The 27533-nt window shown below is 34.1% G+C and overlaps 1 protein-coding gene across 1 annotated transcript in view; it reads left to right on the top strand.

Moving 5' to 3' along the window:
- The window catches only part of PURG (purine rich element binding protein G), a 37128-nt gene extending 9798 nt beyond the window's left edge, over positions 1-27330 (top strand). Inside the window, exon 3 of the mRNA XM_045456192.1 lies at positions 26417-27330. Within this exon, the coding sequence (XP_045312148.1) occupies positions 26417-26431 (15 nt within the window). The 3' untranslated portion in view covers positions 26432-27330. The remainder of the gene's footprint in view (positions 1-26416) is intronic.
- Positions 27331-27533: the final 203 nt, after the last annotated feature.

Genomic DNA, 27533 nt, shown 5'->3' with positions numbered 1-27533 from the left:
CCACCACTGTCAATAGATCAAATGGAAAAGAGTGACACCTTTCTCCCTAGACCTCTCCTTCTGGTGCCCATTGGTTTATCAGAGACCGTGCTTAAGAGTTACCAAAGTGTATTTTGAAGTGTGTATACACATGTGTATTTCATTAATTTCAAAAATCTCTGTGCACATAAAATTCCATTGCAGAAATAGTCCATATGATAAAGCAGCCTTTAAGCCTGGTGGTGCTTTGCAATAGCAATCTTGTTGGTCAGTTCGCAACAAATTCTGTTGAGAGTGGATTGCCTGTTGTTAGAAATTTTTTTTCTCCTCCCTCTTCTCAATATAGCAGGTACATTTTAGGTTCTTCACTGTTTCTTCTTCAATGCTGTTTGAAAGCTAAGTGGGATATGAGAGAACGGTTTAGTTGGCAGTTATTTATTTGCCCTTGCCATTTTGTAGAAATTGTCCCTAGCTTCCCATTCAAACATTCTGAGCACCAATACCAAAAGATCATACATAAGTGCCAAAACTACCCATAAAATAAAACAACAGAACCATTAAGATAATAATTTAGGGGATGCCTGGGTGGCTCAGTCAGTTAAGCGTCCGACTTTGGCTCAGGTCATGATTTCACAGTTTGTGAGTTTGAGCCCCACATCGGGCTCTGTGCTGACAGCTCAGAGCCTGGAGCCTGTTTCAGATTCTGTGTTTCCCCCCCGACACACCCCCCCCCCCCCCGTCTGCACCTCCCCTGCTTGTGCTCTCTCTCGCTTTCACTCTCAAAAATAAACGTTAAAAAATTTTTTTAACATAATTTAGGAATAAGGATAAGGATATGTACAAGACACCTAGATATAAAAAAATTCCTTATCATTTGCTAATTTGCTTCAGAAACTGCTGTATTTTATTTCTAGGTGTTTCAGACTAGCAATGTGGTTTATACCAATGGTTGACCGTCTGGAATTTCAATAGAACAAAATAATTTGAAAGTTCAGGTGAATTTATTATGGAATTTTATCTATTGCTGTTCTCCTTAAAGGTTAAACCATGCTATAATCATATGAAAAATAGAATTTTAAAATGTCCTCCCTTCTTTTACCCCCCTGTCATAGTAAGAACACTAATTTCTCCCAATACCACCACAGCTCCTCTCCATCCTATTTATTTGTTTAGATGACAACTGAAACACAATAAAGACTGAAAAAATTGCCCTATGAAATAGATCTATAGACTCAGAAAGGACTGCTACTTAACTAATAGCAATACTGTTACCGTATTTCTGTACAGGAATTTAGTATGAATAGAAACATTTCACTTGGGAAGATATGAACTGAAAGGTCAGTTATTCCAACTTTTCAGTATACACTGTATCTTTAGGAAATACTTTGACTAGCACGATTGACAAGTAATTTCAGAAACGAATGTAGCCTCTAGGAAAATTGCACCATGACCATTTTTAAAGAGAAGGTGGTAACAAAAGAAAGAGGCAATCTTATTAGTATTAACAACTATTACTTATTGAATACCTACCATATATTAAACATTACTGAACCCCTGTAACTATTCTACTTATAACAACCCTATTGTCACCATTTTTTTTTATCATCACCATTTTAATATGATTTTCCAGAGATTTTCAAAACTGGTTCAGTATTTCAGAACTAATGTATTTGAACCCAAATTGACACCAAGCCAAAGACTGTGTTCATTCAATTAGGCCGAACTATCTTTAAGACTTACTCCAAAATCTAACCCCCTGACTAATATAGCACAGTCTACCCCCATGTATTACTGGTAAATCTGCCTCAGATTACTAGGAATTATTTTTTCCCAAACTAATCCCCATCTATGGGGCTAGTACCACCAAGAGACACTCCTTATGTAAGTGTTCATCTAGTTTGTTAAAGTTCAGTGCTATTAAATACAACTTATATGATCTTTATGGATTGAACCTCTAGTCTCAACCGTTTTAAATAAATGTCAATTTTGGAAAGAGATCAGATGACAATATAAATGGATCATCCCAATTTAACCCTTAAGTGCAGAAAGAAGACAAATTACTATTTACTGTGGATCTACTGTTTCATTTTCATGACCCAAAATCAACTGGTCATGTTGAATTGATCTGGAAACAAGTCGTGTCAATATCAGTGAAAAGTTTATTGTTTTTTGAAACTCTTTTTACCAACTTACTCTTCCTATATCACTCCACTGATTTTCGTATTTCGTTACCAAGTCTCCCCTTCTTTTCCGTATCTCCAGCAGAGTAAACTGAACTGACCCCATTTACAGACACATATTTTCCTCTGTTACTCCAGGCCAGTGGTTTTCAAATTTTGGTTTGATTGAGAATCAATCAGAGGGCTTGTTAAAACAGATTGCTGGCCCCGCTTCCTGGGTTGAGTTCTGTTGGCCTGGTGTGGTGAGGAGGGGACCAAACATTTGCATTTCTGACACATTCCCAGGTAAGCTGATGCTGCTGTCCTGGGGACCACATTTTAAGAATCATAGCTGCAGGTTGATGTGATCTTACCTTAGCTACAAAAGACAAGGAAGGAGAAATGTGGTCATAACAACCGTAAGATCTTGGTAAAAAGAAGTCTCAGTGCTGTTCATTCAGCCTTGAGAAATTTACAAATCTAAAATAATATTTTTTATCAATTGACTAGACTTTGAGTAAAAATCATTTTCTTCTCTCTTTATCCTTTCATGACATTTAATAACTTTTCTTCTGATTTTTTGACAACTATCTTGAGGTAACTCTGATAGGAACTAATAATTAGGAATTCTTATATGAAAAGCCTAGCATTCAAATTTATGGAGACTGAAACATGTTTTTTAATTTATCAAATAACTGGTATATAAATCTTAGTAATGGAAAGTAAATAATTTCTATACTCAACGGTTACTAATACAACTGTTAGGAAATATTAAACATTAGGACTTGAAGGGACTTAGTTTAGTCCCTCAATTTTACATTTTGTGACATGTATCATGTAGCTCAAATGGTTCATAATTAGTAAAATAAGCCAAGTAAGTAAACAAAATAAAGGCTAAAGGTTAAAATGCCAATTGTTTCTTAAGATATATAAGCGATAAGGAATATACTAATTTCTTTTAAATGCATATATTTTCATCATCTTCCTATGTCTTATCTATGTGTGTAGGATAGAGGAGCTATAGATATATACTGTAATGTATTTATGGTACTTTTAGTGGTACCCATTGATTTAAATTTAGAGAAACTTCTGGATGCTCATTGAGCATATTTGAAAACATAACCAACATACTTAAAAATAATTTATATTGTGCTTGCTAACCTTTGGACATTCTATAATTAATGTATTGATCAAAATTAATACAACAATATTTTATATAAGTCTATATAATTAATATCTATGATATAACCTTACTAGCTGTCATTCTAATGGATCATGCTTTATCAGAAATACCAAATCATTCATATATAGACATTTGGCAGTTCTGCAAGTTCATTAACTTCTGTTTCCAACTACTACCCCTTCGATGATTAGTACTCCAGAACAATGAATGAATTCCTAATTGTGAAAAAGATGAACATAACAGAGATAGTCACCAAGTCAAAAGGATTATTATAGGCTGTATAATGTATTTTTAAAATTCTGTGTCCTGTTGTATTATAGCTACAATTTAAATTTTAGGTTAAAAAATTTATGTCTCATTATTTGAGTCAGCTTCAGACAGAATAGATTTATAGGAAATTTCAGCTCAACATGAGGGCCAACTTTAAGAAGTGGTGTTCCTTCCCTGTTGCTGAAATTATTTAAGTCAGAGAATAGACATGCACTTAGTTTAGGATGCAAAAAGGGAATTAATAAATCAAGAAAAAAATGGATTGTTATTACCTTGAAGATTCTTTTCAACTCTGAGAGAATTTCTTGGGAATACTTGGAACTTTTGTTTTCAGGTCTTCTATTAATTTATCACATTGGATAAAGAAGCGTGATTTCAATTTTTCTAGTATTATTCTGAAAACATGTTAAGAAAAAAAATGACTTCCTCCTACCCCTTGTTATTGCAAAACAACATAAAAGACATTTTCAAATTTTCATGAGCTGTACTAATTAAATGAATTAGTTAAGATAGGTTTCATGAGATTTGCACCTCAAAATTAAGTCTAGCTTTTATGATTTTCATAAGAAACTTTTCACTTTTAGTCTTTTTTTTTTCCCAGATACAGCCATATGAAGGAATGTACTTGGTACTTATGTGGCTATTTCAAAAGTACCTGTTACAAGTTTATTTGGGAAGACATAAGTGATGGTACAGTAAATTGGATAACCAAATTATTGCATATTATGAGGTTTTTCTTCATAAAAGTCTAGATTAAATTCTCTTTAAAGATTGAAGCTATAAAATATTTCCATTCTCTATTTTTTCTTGTACTTCTAATTTAAGATGAAAAGAAACAACAAAATTCTCTATTTCCTCTTAAGTTTTCTGTATTAAAGAACAAGATTCTAAGTAAGTCGATTATTGCTGCAAATAATATATGTGATTTTCTCCTGGAGATTTTCAAGGCTTTGTATAGGGCAAAAGGTTAGCTGTGGCAATAATATCTAAATTCAGGGATCTGGCATGAATCAATATGAAACTCGATTCTCACTTGCAAGGTCCATATTTTCTTGTCACTCCTTCCAGGCATCTTATGCTTTCTCATGACACTAACATTTCCAAATTTCAGTGGACAAATAATAATATCTTTTAGAGAGATCTGAGTAAGTCAAAATGTATTACATCAAGTCTATAAGCTATTGACACATCTAAATATTCAGCTAAGTAAATTTTACTCTGCATGAATATTGCACATGTCTGTGCATGCACGCGCGCGTGCGTGAGTGTGTGTGTGTGTGTAAAATTTTAAAGAGAGCCCAATCTCTCCCCTCCACCCGCTCCATGCCCCCAGAGAAGTCCTGGCAAATTGGTTTCATCTTGTTTGTTACTACAATTGATTGGCTGCCCTAAAGTGCTATGTTGAGAATTTGAAATCTGCATCTATAGGGAAAGAGAGAAGAACAGCCTTCATGCCAAATATTTGCTATTTGTTATCCTTGCTTTAGAGCTATAAAAGTTCTCGTTATAGCTCTAAAAAGCTTAGCCAGACAGCTGTTTCTTGCAGCACAGACTACCATTTGACTCACTCAAGAATATCTCTTCTAATATTTCAAAGACAGTTTAATCCAATAATCTCTCCTTTAAAACAGGAGAGACTCTCCAATGTACCTCTCAGGAACTCAAAGAATCATGGCCGTGATGGTGTCATCAAGAATATCCTTAAACATTAAACTCTGTATTTGCCTCCAGTGAGATCTAACTGCCATTAAAATGACAGAAGTTTCACCCTTTAAAATTTAGTCTGGTCATTCTCAAACATTCGTGTACATAGCATATTTAAAATTTTTTTTAATGTTTGTTTATTTTTGAGACAGAAACAGAGCATGAACAGGGGAGGGTCAGAGAGAGAGGGAGACCCAGAATCTGAAGCAGGCTCCAGGCTCTGAGCTGTCAGTACAGAGCCTGATGCAGGGCTCAAACTCACCGACTGTGAGATCATGACCTGAGCCAAAGTCGGAAGCTCAACCAACTGAGCCACCCAGGCGCCCCAGTGTACACAGCATATTTAAAATGTAGGTTCTGGTCCCTGCCCCCAGAGATTATGATTTGGTTGGTCCAGAGTGGGGTTCAGAAATTGGCTTTTTAATCTTGCTCTTTCTGAATGGTGTGGGGGCCATTCTTTGTCATGGCCTTAGACTTGCATTCTTTCTTCCACATCATCTTTCCAGCTGGAATTGTTTAGGTTTTAATACTGTCAGCCAAAACAATTTTTTTGGTTATCCTATTAACAACTAATATCTAGGGCCCACTTTAAACACAGAGAGGCTAAATACATAAACCCAAATATTTAAGATGTCGTACTATCATATTGTCTAGCTTTCTGGGCAATGATCGTTGGTAATGCTAGTTTCTCCCCCACCTCCAATGTTCAAATTCAAACTACTTGACATGTAACCACTAGTTACATATTCCCCAGATGTCAAAAACAAAATATTCTGTCTTTCCAGCCTGAGTTAAGTACATAGGTGATTTGTCTTTCACCTTTTCATGAGATGACCCTCTAAGTCTCAAAAATGACCTTTCCCAATTTTCTTTTTTAAATATAAACTTACAATTTATTAGGAGTACAAAAAAATATCCTTAATCAGTCTGAATACCTCACTTTTCTGGTCTAGTTCAATTTTTTTTTTATTGTGGCTTAAAAAGCACATAACATAAAATTTACCATCTTAACCATTTCTAATATGCAGTTCATTAGTGTTAAGTACCTTGTCGTACCACCAATGTCCAGAACTTTTTTGTCTTGCAAACTGAAACTCTAAGCCCATTGAAAAACTGTCTAATTCCTCCACCCCATCCCCTGGCAACCACCAGTGTACTTTATTCTCTTTTTTTAAATAAGCAAGATATTTGCTTAAACCTTCGCCCATCCATAGTGGATTGGTTTATGGCTATTGATTATTGCTGCTTAGCTCTCCAGGTATGATACATATATCCTGTGTTGTTATAATTCTCACATGTAAAAAGGTTTACAATTGCAAAGCAATTGTGCTTATATTTATTAAGCAATCCTTAGAATCTTTGGGTGGCTGCAAATGAAGTATATTTGGTCCTGGAAACTTTCCTCTGAGTTACAAGGAAGAGTAACCTTTATTGCTCATGAGACCTAGGGGATTCCAGAGGGACAGTTTTTGTATGTTTGTTTGTTTGTTTGTTTGTTGAAGGTGTGAGGTTAGAATTACCAAGGAAATTAAATCATGGAATTTCTGTAGATTTTTCCTATGTACATTCTAGGATTTTCTCATTACTTACAAAGTTGATTAGAAATTTTTCTGGAATTTGGCAGAATTAATGTTCACCAAATGCTTTCAAAATCTTTGCTGAGTACAATATGAAACTCTACCTCTAAGCAGCTTCGTTAGAAATATAATCTGGGAGAAATAGGCATATATAAAAATGCATTTCTGCAAATGGATGCTTCAAATGCTAGTTCAGGAATCATTGGCAATAAGAAAAACCCAAACCCAAAAAACATTCTTAAAATTCTTATTTTTTAAGTTTTTAAAAATTCTTCTTCCTCTGTTATTAAAATTTTCTAAAGAAATGAATAAAGTTTTAAATCCTATAAGCAATCTCCATCTAAATAAACAGAAATACTATAATTATGAGTATTATGCTGGATTTTAACATGGAAAAAAATTGCCTGTTCTTGGCCTAAATTATCTTGGAACTAACACAAAAACCAGTTGATAGTGATTCTTGGATAATGATAACCGAATCGTTCTTCGTTTTATGAATTTAACAATTCATAATATGAGTGTATATGATTTTTTCAGACAAATGCTATTTATTTGCAGCAATTTGAAATAATTTCATAATTTTTGTACACCCAGATATTTCTTTAATGATCTATTGCAACATACTGATGATATTTACTTCAAAGAAAATTCTTTAAAATTGAATCTCATTATTTCCTTGATCTCCACTATAAAATTAGAAATGTTTTCTTTTGTTTTTGTTTCTGGTTTTTTTTTTTTAGAAATGTTTTCTCAATACGAGGAAAAATTTTTGAGTTGAAAATATTTAGTGAAAGAGTTGTAATGCATCTGGTTCAGTAACATAGTAAGCAACTACTCTTTTTCCTTTCCAGTGCCCCATCACTATTTAAGATCTTTCTTCGTTGCTCACCATGACCACCCCAATATCACAGAAATTCGTTTCATGCCACGCAATTCTCAAAGGCACACACTGCCAACAACCTAGAACTTAACCTCTCCTCTAACGTCTCTAACATAAGCTAGGCACTAATATTTTGTCAGTAAGACTCTGTATCTAATATAGTAAAACCTTCAGCCTGAAAATTCCCCAAGTTCTGAGCATTTTTTGACAATTACTTACATACTTTATCAATTATAATATTAAATTTACTTCGAATAAAGAATGCCTATTGGATTTATAATAACTGAAGCTAATTTGCATTATTGTTCTCCAAGCATTATTAAACTCTACTCCTATTTAAGGAATCCTTCAGGTCATTAACTTATTATGTGCAATTTGGTTTGTTAATCACCATTTACTGTTTGACTTATTTTTTTAAAAGACCCAAATATTACATTTAATGACATATCAAGCTGGGATTCAAGCAGTACCTTCTGTTAAAGTGATTTGCTTCTGTCTTCAGATTATACTACATAACATCTATATTTTATTTGATGGAAATTTTTTATAGTTTATATGGAAAAAAATCAATCTTAGTTAAACCCAGAATTTGATTCCTACATTAGATTTTCAATAATTTAATTCTAAATGATTAGTTTTAAAACTTCTGTCACAAAATGACTATAAAATGAATGTCATTGCCAAATTACTCACTACATCTGTGCTATAATTAATAAAGTCCCCCTCCCCCAGTTTATTCGTATTACTCAGACTATTATTTCAAGCATTCATGGAATTTTAAGAATCCTAAGGTCTCACCTTTTCCCTCCCGTTGTGCAGCAGTGTGGTATAGAGGTCAGGGCTCTGTGTTAGAAGCCCTGACTCTGGGCCTTGTAGCTGGCCCAGGGGGAGGCATTTAACCTCTGTGGGCCCCAGCTTGTTTACTCCTCACTTGTGGGGATTGGCTCATAACAGATGATTCCTAAGAACCTTTCAATTTCTATATCCCTGCAGTCATAAAAACTCCGATTACAGTTATCTTCAATTTCTTTCTTTGGTGTATTTTTCTCCGCATCGTCTTTGTTTCATCTGGCATTTATTGACCATCCATTCCTCCTTGGCATCCTTCATATTTAGATATGGTTGCTTCAGTGAAGTATTTCAGTGCACTGTTCCTCTCTCTGATTTGCCCAATCCCCCTTTTGTATTAAGTTTAAGACCAGAGACTGTTTCTTCCTCTTTTCTTTTCCCCTCCATACCTAGCTCTGTGCTGATTGCTTAAATCATCTCTCTTCACTTAATCACCACTGATGCTGTTCCTGCTTTGCCTTTGAAATCTCCTTGCTTCAAGATCACAGTACTTCACAGACAAATCAAAATGGCGACAAGTATGAATGAAAGCAATAACTTTAAAACCTGATAAATACTATGTCAAGGACTGACTCACAGGTTAAGATACAGTAGAATATGGGACCTTTTGTTTCCTGCACCTCCTAAATTTTACTTCAGAAATATTCTTTCCCTTGTTCAATAGATAAATGATCCTGTTCTTTTCACTCATGGATGTTGAGTGGCTACCTTGTTCCAGGCACTATGCTAGGGGCTAAAGATCCAAGAATTTACAAAAGAAAAATACGCCACTGCTATTAGCTTTAAGTGTGCCATGTCCAAAATTGTTTGATTCAGAGCAGCTTTTGGAAGCCAATTGAACTTTCATATTTTTCATTCAACGGATATTCATCTGATTATCTGCCATGTGCTAAGCAGTGTGTTGGTACGTATGAGAAGTGTGTTTGAAGCATTATAAAATGCCAAATATTATTTTCCCTTTAACAATTTATCCTTTAAATATGATTTAATTATCTACATCCTGTTATAATGCTCAAAATATATTTCACTGATGCAGATTTAGAGAATAGCACTGTTTTAAATAATAATTTTGTCTTATCCATTCCAAATCTCTTTTGATGTCCAAGGATGAAAATAATGATTGTGTTTCATCTCATGTGACTACTGTATTCAAGGTAATGATTTCCTAAATTCTAGGTTGGAGATGAATGTGAAGCCCCATGCAGGTTCATCATAAAAGACTGCTGTGGTTTCTATGTGTGCATGGGGGACTGAGGTGGGGAGAGGTGGAGGAAGACAAGAAGTAGTAAACATCATATCCTATATTTGCCCTCCCTGCTCTAGGCTTTAGTATTTAACCTCACTTTAATTTTATTTCACTCTCTTTGCACATACAATATCTTCACAAACTCCTTTTCTCTCCATATGTCTGGATTTACAAAAACCCATCAGTGTTCCCAGCTACGAATCTCACCAATATCTTAGCCAAGTGAAATGAGCCTGATTCTACTGTTACTGTGTTGGTAAATCAGAAACTATAATCATTTTCAGTAGATACATTGCAAAGAAGAGTCACTAATGGATAAATTCAATTAGCTACTGATACAAAAGATTCATTCGTCCTCAAAGTTTTTCCATAACTGGAATTTCTAATGAAATTAAATGTAAAAAGAATATGGAATTTCAATTACAATAATTTGCATATAATTTCACATATTTTTCAAAGATCCTTCACATACTGTATCTCATTTCGTCCTGATGAGAATACTGATTTAGATTAGTTTTGTTCATTATCTCTAACCTCAGTTAACAGATGAAGAAAACAGGACCTGGCAGGTTTAAATGATTTACTATGTCACTTAGCAATCTAATAAAATTCCGAGGTTTATAAGGAGCCCACTTCTCACTGCAGCCTTCTTAAGAAACATTACAGAAATTTTAAATGGTAAACTTGAAATCACAATTTGGTAAAATTAAGCACATGTTTTTACAGATAGTTTAAATAGTTTTTTTATTATAATTGACATACAATATTACATTGGTTTCAAGGGTACAAGAGAGTAATTCAGTATTTTTATACATTACAAAATGATCACTACAGTAGGTCTAGTTACCATCTGTCACCATACAAAGTTATTACAATACTACTGACTATATCCCCTCTGCTGTACATCACATCCCCAAAATGTATTTATTTTATAACTGGAAGTTAATTCCCTTCACCTGTTTCGCCCATCTGCCTTCCCCCTTACCCTCTGGCAACCACCAGTTTATTCTCTGTATCTATGTGTCTGTTTCTGTTTTGTTTGTTCATTTGTTTTTTAGATTCCACATATAAGTGAAATCATATGGTATTTGTCTTTCTGTGACATATTTCATTTAGCATAATACCCTCCAGGTCCATCCATGTTATCACAAATGGCAATATTTCATTCTATTTTATGGCTGAGTAATATTCCATTATATACATATCACATCTTCTTTGTCCATTTATCTATCGATGAACACTTAGGTTGCTCCCATACCTTGGCTACTGTAAATAATGCTGCAGTGAATATAAGGGAAACATATCTTTTTAAGTGTTTTTGTTTTCTTCAGATAAATATCCTGATGTAGAATTGCTGGGTCATGTGGTATTTCTATTTTTAATTTTTTGAGGCACCTCCATATAGTTTTCCATAGGGGTTGCACCAATTTATATTCCCACCACTGTGCACAAGAGTTGCCTTTTCTCCATGTCCTCACCAATACTTGTTACTTCTTGTCTTTTTGATAATGGCCATTCTGACAGGTGTGAGGTGAGATCTCATTGTGATTTTGATTTGCATTTCCCTGATCATTAGTGATGTTGAGCATCTTTTCGTGTGTATGTTGGTCATCTGTATGTCTTGTTTGGAAAAATGTCTGTTCAGGTCCTCACCCATCTTTTAATCAGATTGTTTCTTTTGTGTTGTTGTTATTGAGTTGTATGAGTTCTTTATGTATTTTAGTTGTCAACCCCTTAACAGATACATAATTTGCAAGTATCTTCTCCCATTCAGTAGTAGGCCTTTTCATTTTGTTGGTGGTTTCCTTCACTGTGCAAAAGTTTTTTTAGTTTGATGTAGCTCAAATTATTTGTCTTTGCTTTTGTTGCCCTTGCCTAAGAAGACATATCCAAAAAAATATTGCTTAGACAAATGTCAAAGAGCTTATTGCATGTTTTCTTCTAGAAGTTTTATGATTTCAGGTCTTGTATTTAAATCTGTAATTCATTTTGAGTTTATTTTGTATATGGTGTAAAAACGTGGTCCAGTTTCATTCCTATGTATGTATCTGTCCACTTTTCCCAACACTATTTATTGAAGAGACTGTCTTTTCCTCATTGTATATTCTGTTTCCTTTGTCATAGATTAATTGACCATTGACCACAGGTTTATTTCTGAGTTCTCTGTTTTGTTTGTCTGTTTTTGTGCCAGTAACATCCTGTTTTGATTACTATAGCTCTGTAGTATATCTTGAAATCTAGGATTGTAATACCTCCAGCTTTGTTCTTGTTTCTCAAGATTACTTTGGCTATTCAGAGTCTTTTGGGGTTCCATGCAAATTTCAGAATTATTTGTTCTGGTTCTGTGAATTAGGCACTTTTTTTTTTAATTTAAATTTTAGTTAGTTAACATACTCCTGAAATATTGGTTTCAGGAGTAGAATTCAGTGATTCATCACTTACATATGACACCCAGTGCTCATCACAACAAGTGCCCTCCTTAGTACAGATCACCCATCTAGCCCATCTCCTACTCTCTGTCAACTCATAGTTTATTCTCTACCATTAAGAGTCTCTTGTGGTTTGTTTCCCTCTCTTCTCTTTTTCCCCCTTCCCATATGTTCATCTGTTTTGTTTGTTAAATTCCACATGTGAGTGAAATCATATGGTATTTGTCTTTCTCTGACTGACTTATTTCACTTATCATAATACATTCTTGCTCCATCCACATCATTGCAAATGGCAAGATCTCATTCTTTTGATGGCTGAGTAATATTCCATTGTATATATATATATATATATATATATATATATATATATATATATACACCACATCTTCTTTACCATTCATCAGCTGATGGACATTTGGGTTCTCTCCATAGTTTGGCTCTTGTTGATAATGCTGCTATAAACATCGAGGTGCATGTGTCCTTTCGAATCAGTATTTTTGTATCCTTTGGGTAAATACCCAGTAGTGCAATTGCTGGATCGTAAGGTAGTTCTGTTTTTAGTTTCCTTAGGAACCTCCATACTGTTTTCCAGAGTGGCTGCACCAGTTTGCATTCCCACCAACAGAAGCAGATGCTTTTATAACTAATTTAAATAGTTTTTTGAAATGCATTCTACACATTTTTCTGTTTTCATCACATCTTTAGGCTCAATTCTGCACTCAGTATTCTGAGTTTTGGCCCTGGCAGAAGGCATATCAAATCATATTTTGCTAATCAATATACACAAGTCATTTGCCTAGATTCAGCCTTTTTTCCTCTTTTGACCATCACTATTTTTTAATCTATTTCCTGAGCTCCCACCTTAGTGAACCTTCCAGAACTTGATCCTAATGACTAGAATACAGATCCCTAGCTGTCTTGCCATCACAAATCTTGTCATGGTACCTGCATTGATTGCAGTGTAGCCTTCAAAAAGTGTAATTTACAGAATTTAAGAAATAAAAATACTTCTTTTTCACAGTCAGTTCAGTAAACAATTAAAAAGCAACTAGAATTTTTTTCATAAACTCTTAGGAGCAAAGATAAATGACCCCATAATAATTTGAAAAGGATATTCTAAGTTTATATGAAATTAATTCAGGAACCTACATATTCTTCATTTACATCATTATCTGGTGATTATAGTTTTGTTTTGTTGTTATTGTTTGGTGTCCCTGCGGTGATTATAGTTGTTAACAATAGATTCTAGAGCACTGAAGTATCCTCATTCATACAAAATTTAATTATGCTCACTATATTGTATTCATTCAGTATTCAATAGGATTCGATTTCAATAGGATTAAAAAGTATTGTAGTTAAAGGTCTGTTGACTAGGAAATTCCATTAAATAAATAACCTTGCTCCTGGCATTCTCAATTAACCATGGTTTTGCAGCATCACTGAGGAGTTAGGAGACTTGAGTTCTAAATTTTGCATGCTGATTATATTTTTCTGTCCCTGTAATAGTTTCATATTAGCTCAATCTGCACAAATTATCACATAGTTCTTCATATAAAAAGATCAATATGCTTAAGATTATCAAGAAGGAGCTTAATAGAAGTTCCACTTCTGCTTTTTGTTAGGAGAGGAATAAAACAACAATAACTTTAAACCATTCCCTTTGTCCGTATAAGTAATGGCAGTAATTTTAGCTGTATCTCTAGGTTGTGGATTCCCCCAGAGTCATCGGGCAGTCTTTGTGGCCCTAGTACAGACTTTGGCTGTACAGACTTTGACGTCAGCCAGTCCTGGGTTCAAGTCCAGATTCTGTCAATGTTGTGTAATTTTGGGAAAATTATATTAACTTTGTAGAGCTATTGTGAAAATTCATTCAATCAGCATTCAGCTTATACTTTATAAACTGTTCTGGGGCAAATCTTCTTGGTCCAGAGGATGTACTAATAACAAAATAGATAAGATTTATTGTCCTCACAGAAACTATAGCCAACCAGAATTCTCTTTAAAAAAATTGAAGCAATTAGCAAAGTTTCTATCACATAATAAGCATTTAATAAATACTAATAACATCATTATTAATTCTTCCCAACCCATAACATGGACAGTTCCCCAGAAAGTATAACAAAATTATGTAAAATTTGGGGCACCTGGGTGGCTCATTTGGTTAAGCGTCTGACTTTGGCTCAGGTCATGATCTCACAGTTCGTGAGTTCGAGCCCCCCATCAGGCTCTGTGCGGACAACTCAGAGCCTGGAACCTGCTTCAGATTGTGTCTCCCTCTCTCTGTCCCTCCCCTGCTGGCACTCTGTCTCTCTCTCTCTCAAAAGTGAGTGAACATTAAAAGAAATTAGACGGGAGCCTCCTTTTACCACAAAAACTCTCGGTTATAGCAGTAGTCATAATCTCTTGAAGCTAGTTATAATCTCTTGAAGCTATTGCCAGTCAAATATAAAAGTGCACAACTATGTAGGCAGAAATTTCTTGGACAGGAAACAAAAGGCACTGACTTTTATAAAAAAAAAAAATTAAGAATTAATGCTTCACCAAAATTAAAAATTTCTGTTTATCAAAAGACCATTAAGAAACTGAATAAACTATCCACTGGCTGGGAAATATCAAAGCATAATTGTATTGCTGGTGACAATCAATACAGCTTTGTTTCATTTTTTAATAGGATGATCATGGGGTGCCTGGCTGGCTCAGTTGGAGAGCGTACAACTCTTGATCTCAGGGTTGTAAGTTTGAGCCCCACGTTGGGTGTAGAGATTGCTTAAAAATAAAATATTTTTTTAAAAGATGGTCATTAGGGGCGCCTGGGTGGCGCAGTCGGTTAAGCGTCCGACTTCAGCCAGGTCATGATCTCGCGGTCCTTGAGTTCGAGCCCCGCGTCAGGCTCTGGGCTGATGGCTCAGAGCCTGGAGCCTGTTTCCAATTCTGTGTCTCCCTCTCTCTCTGACCCTCCCCCATTCATGCTCTATCTCTCTCTGTTCCAAAAATAAATAAACGTTGAAAAAAAAATTTTTTTTAAATAAAAAATAAAAAATAAAAGATGGTCATTAGTTTGCATGATTTGGGGATCAATGACCCCACTTCTGAAAGGATTATATTCACCTGTTTACTTAGTGACTTGACAATTTAAGATTTTCTTGTCTAAATCTGCCTTTAACTTTAATTTTTTTTTTTCTACCAGAAAGAGTCTTTGGAATCATGCCACACCATGATTTTATAACAGTGTGTGGTTTTTTCGTAATCATCTAACCAGTCATTTCAGAACCAGAACTAGGTTTTAGTAAGTTGTCCTTCCACTACTCAGAGTCGACTTCTCTATTATTTTGCTTGCAAATCAGTAGGAGATAGTATGTGGACTTTATTCAGAATATTTATTTTCTTCTGTCAGCTGGAAGGGTTTTCACACTTGTTTACTTTAAAGTTGAAAACACTGCAGGATTATGGTTGTGGGTCATTTCTGACTGAAAAAAAAATAGCTTTTCAATAGTTAATACATACTTTAACCCTTGGTTTCAGGATAGTAAAGGAACCATTATAGTTACTGGCCTCAGTTACTGTCATAAAGAGGCTTCTACAGACCATCATCTTGATACTGAGCTTTTCTCATTTCATATAATCTTGAGGTATATTCTTTCTATCTTCTAGCACTCAGTATTTTGTTTGTCTTTGGTACTTAATGAAACTCTAAATCTCTATCTCAGATATGTTTATGTAAAATGTCTCACAACTATCCATTCTATTAATTACAAAAGTTTTTATTGTTCAGTATAGAGAAGCAAACCATGTCCTTTAGCGTCATCATTAACTGAGTTTTTAAGGAAAATTCTGTAGCCAAAAATCTAGGTTATATTCTATCAATTTGTTATTATTTCACAATTGTGTTGACTTTATATTTATGTGATTTTTACGTGAACAAAAGCAGTAGAAGCAATAATGACATGTGGTTTAGGGGTTTCAGAGCATTGCTGTCTTTTACTAAGTAAATGTCTATGCTTTTCCTTTTCAATCATACTGAATTTTTAATGTGCAGTAAAAAGCCCCTGTGTGAGGTAAGAAATGGTAATCAAGGGAAACAAAAGCATTCATTCATTTATTCAACAAATACTGAGTTGCTCCCATAGGCCAGGCATTATGCTAGGGAAATTGCTTTTTTTTTTTTTTTTCATTTTTTTTCTGTCTAATCTCAGGTGGAGATATTGATGAGTAGTAAAATTATGTATTTTAGATTTGCTGTATGACATGTGGGTTTAAAATATAAACATTTGGTGGGTTTGAATTGGAAAAGAAAGAAATGAAATGGAGAAATTATTATCTGGCTTTTGATTTTAGGGTTGTTTTTTTTAATGTTTGAGAGAGAGAGAGAGAGAGAGAAACAGAGCACGAGTGGGGAAGGGACAGAGACAGAGGGAGACACAGAATCCAAAGTAGGCTCCAGGCTCTGAGCTGTCAGCACAAAGCCCAATATGGGTCTGGAACCCATGAGCCGCGAGATCATGACCTGAGCCAAAGTCTGGTGCTTAACCAACTGAGCCACCCAGGTGCCCCTGATCTTAGTTTTAATTTTTCTCATGAATACTTGGCATCACATGTAGATAAATTCTTTTCAAGGCATGACAACTTTCTTCTCAGAACTAATAGAATTGTTTTGCTTATTTATTTTGAACTGTCAGATAGGGTAATAAGGTTATTTCCTTAGGGAATTGGAATATTCATTGGATAATGTAACCTCTTTAAAGTTGATGAACACGTGGCCCCTTAGATTTGAAGTGGCAAGGTGATCATAAATTAAGCCCCAAACATTGGCATTCAAAATGGTTTTAAAATGTGATACTCAATAAATACACTTGATTATGCACCAAAGTAGCAAAAGTAAAATCTTGTTTCCTTCCCATGTTTTAAGTCCCTCAGTATACCAGTGGAATACTACTGAGCTACTGTGTTCACTCATCCTTGGGGAAATAAGACTGAAGGCCATACTGCCATGATCACTTCTAAGTAGTATTTGAGCCACATTTTTTATTGATTTTTTATAGCTTTATAAATTAATATTTTCATGGTGATAAATTTAACTTAAAAACTTTTTTCTGTTCTAGGCTATGTTTTAAGCGTGAGAGGTTTTATATCCTTTTCTTAGAGCCAATACATTCAGTATGGTCCATGTAAGAATTTGTCTTCTTTTTTCTCCAGCAATAAAAAATCTGGTTTAGTTCAGTGCCCTGATATAAAATCCATGTTCTCTGTAGAGTATTAGTCGTGGATCCCATTCTAAGGATCTGTTACTCCTGTAACAGATCTGTAACATAAGTATATGTTACTCTTTATAGGACAGTTGCAAGGCAGAAGTCCTTAAAATGAAAAAAAGAAAAATGCCGCCTAATCTCTGATGCATCAGCAAGAACATTGTGTTTAGTGGCAATGCTCCTTCACATTTTATATTAAGCTATAATTTACATACAGTAAAATGCTCAAATCTTAATATATCATTTAATCCATTTTGACGGATATCAAGACATAAAACATTTTTCTCACACCAGAAAGTTTCTGTGTATCCCTTTCCAGTCAACAGCCCCACCCTCCCCCAATCCCATCTTCCAAAATCAATCACTGATCTGATTTGTATCACCACAGGCTAGTTTTGTCTATTCTGGAATTGTATATAAATGAACATGTGTTTTTTGTACTTGGCTTCTTTGACTTAGCCTAATATTTTTGAAATCATCCATGTCGTTGAGTTTACCAGTTAAATAGTTTCTTTTTATTACGGATAATATTTTTGTAAAAAAAAAAAAAAAAATTAGATCTTCACCAAGTATCTTTTTTTTTTTTTAACCAAGTATCTTAATTGATACATGACTACCTTTGAAATCGGGGCAGCAAAACCACAGTAAGAATGAAGGGGACAAAATACCCTCCAATATTAATATTAAGTGACAGTACTCCTAACATTCAAATGGCTCTCCCATCTTAATTACTGTTATGTGCATCAAGAGGTACTCTTCTGGAAGATTCTAAACTGTTCTATTAACAACAAAGACACTGGGCAACTGCACTTCAGCAATTGCAATGGCCGCGGATCTGTCGTTTCTTTCCCTTTGTATTTCTTCTTTGACCTCAGAAAGCAAATGTGAAAAATAATTCCAGGTGAGAAGATGCTTCTGATGATAGGTCCATGATCAAAACATGCTGGAAGGAATGCTTTCACTGTTCATCAATATGGTGATGCCTTGGTAGCTTTTATGTGCTCTTAAAATTGTATAATAACGTAGACCTTATGAGCTCAGTTTTATTATTACAAACTCACTATGTTCCATAATTTATACAAATGGAAGGAAAGTAGATACAATGAAAGCAACATCCAGATTGCATTCGCATTTTTTTTAAGTTCTAACTGGATTTACCAAAAAATTGCCATTTTAAGCAAAGATTCTTTAGAATTTGGGAGCAGTAATAAGTTTAAGTGAAGACTATACTGTGATTCTAGGAAGTCATAGTAAATTGCATACCAACAGATCCTAAAGGATGAATTGTCGCTATCTGCTGTTGAGATTCAAGGGAATTTTTTTCTGACCAAAAAGAAGTCTGAATTTTGACCTAACTACATAATGGCAAGGATTGAGCTGGCCCTCGGCTAGTCCATCCCAAACCATCTCCACTTTTCAGATTCTTAAATAAGAAGAACCACAAAGAGGTCCCAGAACACTAATGCACACATCAACAACACACACAACAAGCACCTTCTTAACTTTATGGAATGTTATCATGTCATTTTCAGTGTTTATACAACTATTCAGTAAGGGGAGAAATGACGATAAAGTACTATAGTGCTTGCATCGGTTCTATGGAAAAAGGCACTCAAACGAATAAGAAGTTGTGCCAGATTACTGAGAGAATAAGATTTCAGGTTATGTCCATTCTGCGAATCCCTCACATCCACTGATTTTCTCATTTCTTTCTGCCCTCCACTAAATACACATTCCTTCTCTCCTCTCATACTTATTTTTCTCATATGGTTCCTACATTCTGTTACCACATTCATATTTCATTCTAATAATTCCAAAAATGTTGAAGTGACACTTCCCTTTAACACAACCTACTTTAGTATACAATTTGGCTTAAGTCTTACTTCTCATTCGTCTTATTTTACATAAAAAAGCAGTTACATTTAAATTATCAAGAGTATCTCATTAGTGGGGCACCTGGGTGGCTCAGCAGGTTAATTGTCCACGCCTTGATTTTGGTTCAAGTCATGAGCTCACGGTTTGTGAAATCAAGCCCTGTGTCAGGCTCTGAGCTGACAGTGTAGAGCCTGCTTGGGATTTCTCTCTCCCTCTCTCTCTGCCTCTCTGCCACCTGTGTACATGCTCTGTTTTTCTCTCTCTCTCTCAAAATAAATAAATATGTTTTTAAAAAAAGACAGATTCTTAAAAAAAAAAAAAAAAAGAGTATCTCATTAGTATAATTTAACCTGTATGGAGGACTTTCAATGCTGTCATACCAAACCTCAAGGATCTATGTTCTAAACTATAAAGATGATTAACTACTTTTGAGCAGTGTGCATGAATTCTGTCAGCAGTTCATCATCATTTTAGTTGTAGTAATTAATTTTAATTAACTGCCAATGCTGTTTGTTGCCATGTGGAAAAATGAGAATATGGCCCTTCTTCCCATTTGAGTGTGAGTAATGATATCAATTTAATGTTAGAAGGGTAAAGAGGTTTTAGGTTGTGAAATAAAGAATTATGAACCTGATTTCCCAGGGGATACACTCTGCTTGGAGGGTGTTGAGAAGTCCTAGCTTAACAGAAATTAACACTGATAGTGAATCATCTTTCCTCCTACCACATTTTTAAGGTTCTGGCTAATGAAAAGTAGATTTTGCTTCCTAGTTTTGGAAACTAGTATTGTTTTTGTTGCTTCTCAAAGTGTTCTAATTAATAGTGCTGTTTTTATAAACATATACAGTAATTTAGAAATTCAAACTTAATGTCATAGCCATTGGTTTTTTTCCACTACTGTGATTTAAAACAATAATTCTAATTTTTACAAGAAATAATTTCACCTCCTCTCTTTGAAGTTGGAAATGAGATCATGAATTGTACTTAAGACTTATTCTTTAGGGGACATGTTCATGTAAAGTAGTAGGAGTAGGAGCAAACTCCTCACTACTAATTTTGCTAACAATATAACGTATTGTCAGCAAAGTAATATCCAGACTATATTGATATAATTTAATTATATTTATTCAGGATTTAAAAGGCTTTACATGGTATTGTTGGGGGAAAAAAAGGAGTAAAGGTGGTTTAAAAAAACTTAATATTCACAGTTGTTCAATCGTTCCAAAACATCAAATTTTTCAAGTTTATCATGTTTACTTTAAAATATACTCTGAATACTGAGTAGATTCTCATCTTACCAGAAGAGGAACCAGTTAGCACAACGTAGAATTTTAGAGCTGGAAAGACTTTCACTATCATCTAGTTTAAATGTGACATTAACCTAGTTCATTCAAATCACTATTTTCTCAAGGATCTCAGCTTCTCTGCACTAATTTCCAGAAAATTAAAGGACCTCTAGTCCCTAATCCCTTTTGCTGTATGTCTGTCTTTTTGGTACCTTCTGATAGACTCCATATTCATGCCAATGATGACAACAGTGAGGATTTTCTCTATTCCTTATGCCTGAATTAGCTTAAGAATTGTCTATTGTGTGCAGAAACATAACTTTTAATTTAAATAGTTGTTCAAAGGGGCTCCTGGGTGGCTCAGTCGGTTAAGTGCCCAACTTCAGCTCAGGTCATGATCTTGCAGTTTGTGAGTTCAAGCCCCGAGTCTAGCCCTATGCTGACAGCTCAGAGCCTAGAGCCTGCTTCAGATTCTGTGTCTCCCTCTCTCTCTGCCCCTCCCCTACTTGCATGCTCTCTCTCTCTCAAAAATAAATAAACATTAAAAAAATTTTTTTAAATAAATAGTTGACCAAAAGAAAGGTGAATAATTTAGTTTTAGGAGTAGTTGTAGAAAGAGTCGAGTTATTGCTACTCTGGAGGACACATACTGTAAGGTCTTCAGGGAGATTTAAAAGTGAGTAATACAACCCTATTGTGTAAGACAAGTAATACCTCTTAGCCTATTGTAGTGGAGAAGCAAGAGTGAGGTAAACATGGCTCTTCACTTGGAGGTTGAAGGTGAGAGGGGCAGTATGCTGAGGTTCTTTGTTTTATTTTCTCAGTCCTGTTTCTCAGTCATTAAATCAACAGACATTTATTTTGCATACAACACGAGCTAAACATTCTGATAGGTATGGGTATACAGCAGACAACGAGATCTAGTCTTTGGCCTCAAGGAGCATAGCCTCAAGATACATAGCAGAGGGCAATGCAGATAACTGCCTATCTAACAGAGAAGATACAGAGGATCTCTGAAAACCCTGTATAGCTCCACCACTGCACAAGCAATTTATTAACTTGGCTCATCTTGTAGAATGAGAAGTAACTATCATAATTAGTTGTGCAGCGTTTTGGAAATGACAAGTGCTATAAAATAGCCGAGTAATAGAAAACAAGATTAAATTATATGGTAGGAATGGTTCTTATATATTTATGTCAGCGCTAAAGGACTACTACCAGGGAAAAGCTAAATTAGGTAAATACACTTTCCTAGGTAGATTTTACAAAGCCAAGAAAATATCTGTGTGTATTGACAAGAGAGATTGCGCAATCTTACTTTGGGTAATGCAAGAATTAAATATAGCATGGGGTTTCCCCATTCTTCACCTTCTATTAAGAATCTTCTGCATTTCAGTGTTTATTTGAAGTGTTTCTTTAACAATTTTTAAATGCTGCCACTATCCAAGACTGTTATCTACCAACAAGCAATTATATTTTCATATTGAGAAACTAAAAGAACGTTCATTAAATTATGTAGAATGAATGTCTACCTTTCTGTGATTAACCTATCAGTATATTGGGTTTGGGGGAGTTGTTATCAGTGATTTATCATGCCTGATTCTTTCTGCTTTTACTTATGTTTTTAAAGTTTGTGAATTCTCCTAGAGGACTAAGATACCAATTTACATCCTATTCTATATCCTCAGAAGGTGAAGAATTTATAGAATTGGTCATTTCTTTCATATCCTTTTATATGGTGACATTCTTACACCCAAGATTAAGATTATCAAATTGTAGGAAAAGGAAGGAGTTCTTTTTCAATAGTCATTTAATGTTCCATGACTACAAAGTAATCTTATTTTATTATTAGCATTTTTACATTTTACCAGCATTTTCATCCTAATTAAATGAGACACTACACCGCTATGTTTAGCCTGTGGCATAACAGAAGGCAGATGACCTGTCACTGAGAATCATGATCTTACACACTCTTTTTCCTCTGAAGAATATAGTTTTGTTTTGTTTGTTTTTTTGGTCTCAGTTTATAATGACATACCTCTGTAGCTTAACTTCATCACATTCAAACAATAAAAACATTAAAAATTTAACCTCATTATATGCATGCACTTATTTTTAAAAATATATATTAATATAATTATTACTTGGTAAAGAGATCTTATTTTTTATTGTCTTTCCCTGATTTAACAAATTTAATGATATGGAGAATTTCTATATAGTTGCTTATTTTATTCATTCCATATATTGGATGTTTTGGTCTCTAATGTCCTGTTGTCCTTATTAGATTATTGCTATACATTTCCATTTAGATGAAGAGACAGAAGCATGCAGATTAATAACCCATGCATCAGACATTTTTGCCGTGCTTAATAGGAATGAGCAATTAAGGCTAGAAACCTCAGTGTTTAATACTGTTTTCAGAACTCAGATATTACACATATATTGTCACTTCAGTGATTAAAGAGAGTAAGTATAATATGTAGTCAGATTCAAACAAGATAATTAAACCAATATTAAAAAAAAAAAGCTATGGTGTCTGTGCACTGCATGGCAGAGTACTAATAAAATTTGCCTAAATAAATTCTCATGGTGTTTTGGGATATTATGGGAATGCTTTGGCTATACCTGGATTTGAATCTTCATAATAACAAACGTTCTAACAGTTATTTTTTAAAAACACACTATACTGTTTTTAGAAGGTTATAATTACTTCCTGCTTATATTTATGATAAATTTGTAAAACTACTATGCTGTCATGAAAAAGGTAAAAGTTTATATGTACTTTGATTTTGAAAAGTAGCATCGAATGCATTTAAAAAAATTTTTGGTAACTTGTGGCACTTTGGTAAAGGAATGTGCAATTATAGAGATTTATGCTGTTTTAATTTTTTTTAATTGCCAGGAGTTACTCTTACTAGGCTTTAGACTGAAAACCAAACTCAGTTTTAATACTGGCACTTTTTCCTCCTGGTACTTCCCGTTTCTCTAATTATGTGGAACATTTAATTTAAACCATTCTTTGCAATGAGGTTTAACTTTCCTCCTCCATCCTAACCTCAAAAACCTTTAATTTAAAATTAATCCAGTGGTAGTTAGATAAGCATTTTGGGTATCATGGCCATTTGATCTGGCACCTGACTTTAGTAATCTCATAAAAATAGCTAAACTCCTGAAAAACAATATTCAATCATTTTAATTAGTTTTTATTGACTATAACCAATTGAGTAACTTGACATCCATAGAGTCATAATTTATCTTAAAATCTGGGGCTGCCAACATAACTAACTACACAGCATCGCTTAAAATACCCTTGTATATTCATTCCAAAGAGAAATGACAAGAAAAAATAGAATTCTGTATGATTATGGCTATTGCAGACACTTCTGTTAGGTTTCCAGTATTTTACTGTGATACACCCATGGGTGGTACAAGTAAAATAAAAACAAATATAAATGCTTTAACATTGGATGGTGGCATCCATCAGTGCAGATTATGCATAAGCTACTGCAATAAAAAACACTCATTGTGCCTGTATTTGAAGAATTTATCTGAGATTTCCTCTGGCCTTTTCCATTTAAGGCTGTGCAATCGTTTTAAATGTAAAGATGACAGAATATATAAATGAGTGAAATGATGGCCCTGTTTGCCATAGGATAAATATTCTGTTGAACTTGTTGAGGGGCATTGGCTGTTGCATATTACAACATAAGCTAGGTTGTTATAAGCCACATGCGAGTCTTATGTACAAATCAGAGCATTTAGAAATTATACATCTTTCTTTTTCCTCACAAAAAGAATTCAGACTTTATAATCCAAATTTATAATTTTAAGCTGCTGTTTATTGAAAAGCACCTAATATGGATTAAAAGACTAAATGAAATAAGACCTATGAAAGAATGCTAATTAATAGCCTAACCCTGTATATTATCAAACTTCTAATAATGTTAAGTTTCTTACAAAGCCTTAAAATATTTTAATGAAAAATTAATTACCTAGAAATGAAGGCACTTTATTACCTTAAACTAGCTATTTGTCTGTATAGAATTTGTCTAAACCCCATAAAATATTCTTTATCCTTTTATAAATTTATCCTGCTTATGTGTTTTTCTAAAGCTTCTTATAATATAATAATTCAAAGTATTTTACCTTAACAGAAAATTGTGTTACATGGTAGAACCAATGAACAATTCAGAAATAAAACTCTAGAGTAACAAAAGTATGTGTGATAATAGCAAAACTGTTAGTCTAAGTTAGTCTACAGTCATTTGGGGTAAAAATGTAAAATTTGAAGGCTTTTTCCTTGAACAATCTTTAGTCAGCTTTTTGTTTTTTAAATCTTATTTTTAACTGGCACTACCTTGTGTTTAAGTGTTGGTCAAATATAAGGGCAATCAAAATTATTATGCCAGCCTGTCGTAACTCAGTTTTGTTTAGTTGAGTTTTTTTAAACTAAAACATTGAGAATTAGTTTTGTTTCTTCTATGTTCAAGTCAGCCCCGCCTGGTAAATTATCAAATTTAAATCAGTATTATGGGTGTGCTGCTCTGTATAGCTGTACCCTCTTCAGAAAATTAATAGTTGATTTATACAAGGGAGGTGATTCAGCAGAAAAAGCCTAGGATAATTTTTTTCAAAAGTTAAATTTTTTCTGAAGCTCAACCTTACATCTTTCTGACATTTATAAAACATAGGCTAGCTTTCTTTTATCCAAGAAATTTTTTTAACACAAGAATATTTCAAGCAAACAAACTTTGCTTTCCTTTTCATTTGGGGGCAGTTCACTTAAGAAGAAAACATTTGTCTATAATTGTACTTATCTTTAATTCTTTCTCTGTGGTGGCCATTTTTCTATCACTAGTTTTAAATGTTTTGCTAAATGTGAATGCTGCTTCATAGATGCAGTTTTCATTACATGGTACAGACAGGAGTCAAGTTTATTAGCAGTCTACTCTTATCAAGGAGAAACTAAAAATAAGTTCCATGTCAATTCTTTGGTTTGTATCTTGGTATCTTTTTTTTAAATAAGATATATTAACCCAAAGGTGTGTTAATTGTCATGGCATGAACAATCTTAAATGTAGATCTATTGAGTATTTTGTGATGCTGAGTAAACAGACTTTTCTCAAATCTCTGTGATGCTAAATATTTTCCTTAGGAGGTTTTGTTTAATGTTAGATTGTTGTTCTGAAAGATGTTGGTCTTAGTGGGATTTTTTTTAAACTGGGAAAACAAATAAACGCATGTATTACAAGTATAGAAATGGTGAATTGTAAACTTACCGTATAATAATGATTCTATTTTCAAAAATGTTTTGCTGTTAAATATATACAACATAAAATTGCTGCCATACTGTAATTGAATACTTTTTCTTAAATGACCCTGTTATCACTATTCCAGAATTAGAAGTTGGGCAGATACATGATTGATTCATGTGTCTGCATAGATGCTTCAAGGTATATTCTTCTCTTGGTGAGTAAAAATATATTTTCCTTGGCATCAGTGCATTGAGATCTGAATATACCTGTATCTATCCATTCTTATTGCACATTTCTTATACAGTATCTTCTAATATGCCAAAATTGGCCTAGACATAACTTAAAATTGAGGGTTTGTTACATGCTTTCTAACAGAAAGGTTTTCAATGATATTCATTATGGGTTTGTACTGTGAAAATAGTGAAACTCCCTTTAAAATTTCATATATGCTAAATTTAAATTAATATTTTTTCTTTAGCTCAAATTTCCCTAAATCCAGGGAGAATACCAACCCTTTTCACTGTTGTCAAATCCAGCATAAGGAACAGCCCTATGACACTACAAAAACAGTTGAGGAATAAGGAATAAGTCTCTTATGTTACACTCCAGAATAAAGGCATTGTGTGAAAGAAATGAACCGAAGTTCACCGTGAATGCAAGGCTTCTGTACTTGACATCCCTCCACCGAAGGGAAGACAAGTGTCAACACCACTGGCATCATTTTCAAACTCATCTTATGTGGAATATCTTCCACCACACTGGAGTACTTATTGACTCTTACCGGGTTTTGGCTTTGTTTTGTTTTGTTTTGTTTTGTTTTGTTTTGTTTTAATTCATCAAGCCTTTCAGTTTTCAAAAAACCATTTGTCAGCACTGAGGTAGAGGGACATAGGTTTGAAAATACTTTCTTAAGAGATCATGTAACTATTTAACTCAATTTAAAAAGAGGAGGAGGGATAGTTTCAACCCACTGCCTCTCACAAGAAACATGTTTTTAAATCTGTAACTGTTTTAGTGTTAACAGGGTACAAAGTGTTTTTTGTCCTGTATTGTACTTAAAAAGTTCTCATTGATTGGTGATTGTATTGTACTGTATGGAAACAAATCATAAATTGCCTTGTATTGTTTATAATAGACCATACCACGTACCACTTCAGTTTTTATGTTCCAAGTTTTCCAGTGATGCATGTTAACAGTTAGGTCCTAAAATTCTGTGGTGCTAATTCTTCCATATCCAATGGTGCTTTTGTGGATGCTAACTGCACACATGCTGAACAAAGCTTGAAGTTTAAAACTTTCCTCCCTTCCTCTGTTTATATAAAGTAAAATAAAATAACTTGAATTTGTCTCAAAGTATCACTGACAATCTAATAAACTGGTTTATATGTGTGATTAGTTTGGATTCTTGATTATTTTTCAGAAAGCAGATTAGCTCTACTGGGCCCTTCCTTCTATCAAACAGAAATTGATTTTACTATGTGTTTATTTTGTTATTTCATTTTGTGCCCCCAAAGTTGTGGTACCTTTGGGAATTTAAATCCAGGTGGCCTGGCTTCTATCATCAAGTTTATGTCGGATCTACAAAAACTAGACCT

Source organism: Leopardus geoffroyi, chromosome B1 (genome assembly GCF_018350155.1).
Source record: "Leopardus geoffroyi isolate Oge1 chromosome B1, O.geoffroyi_Oge1_pat1.0, whole genome shotgun sequence".
In the NCBI taxonomy this organism is placed as follows: Eukaryota; Metazoa; Chordata; class Mammalia; order Carnivora; family Felidae; genus Leopardus; species Leopardus geoffroyi.
The sequence above is the reverse complement of the archived record's forward strand: the minus strand, read 5'-3'. Positions and strand labels throughout refer to the sequence as shown.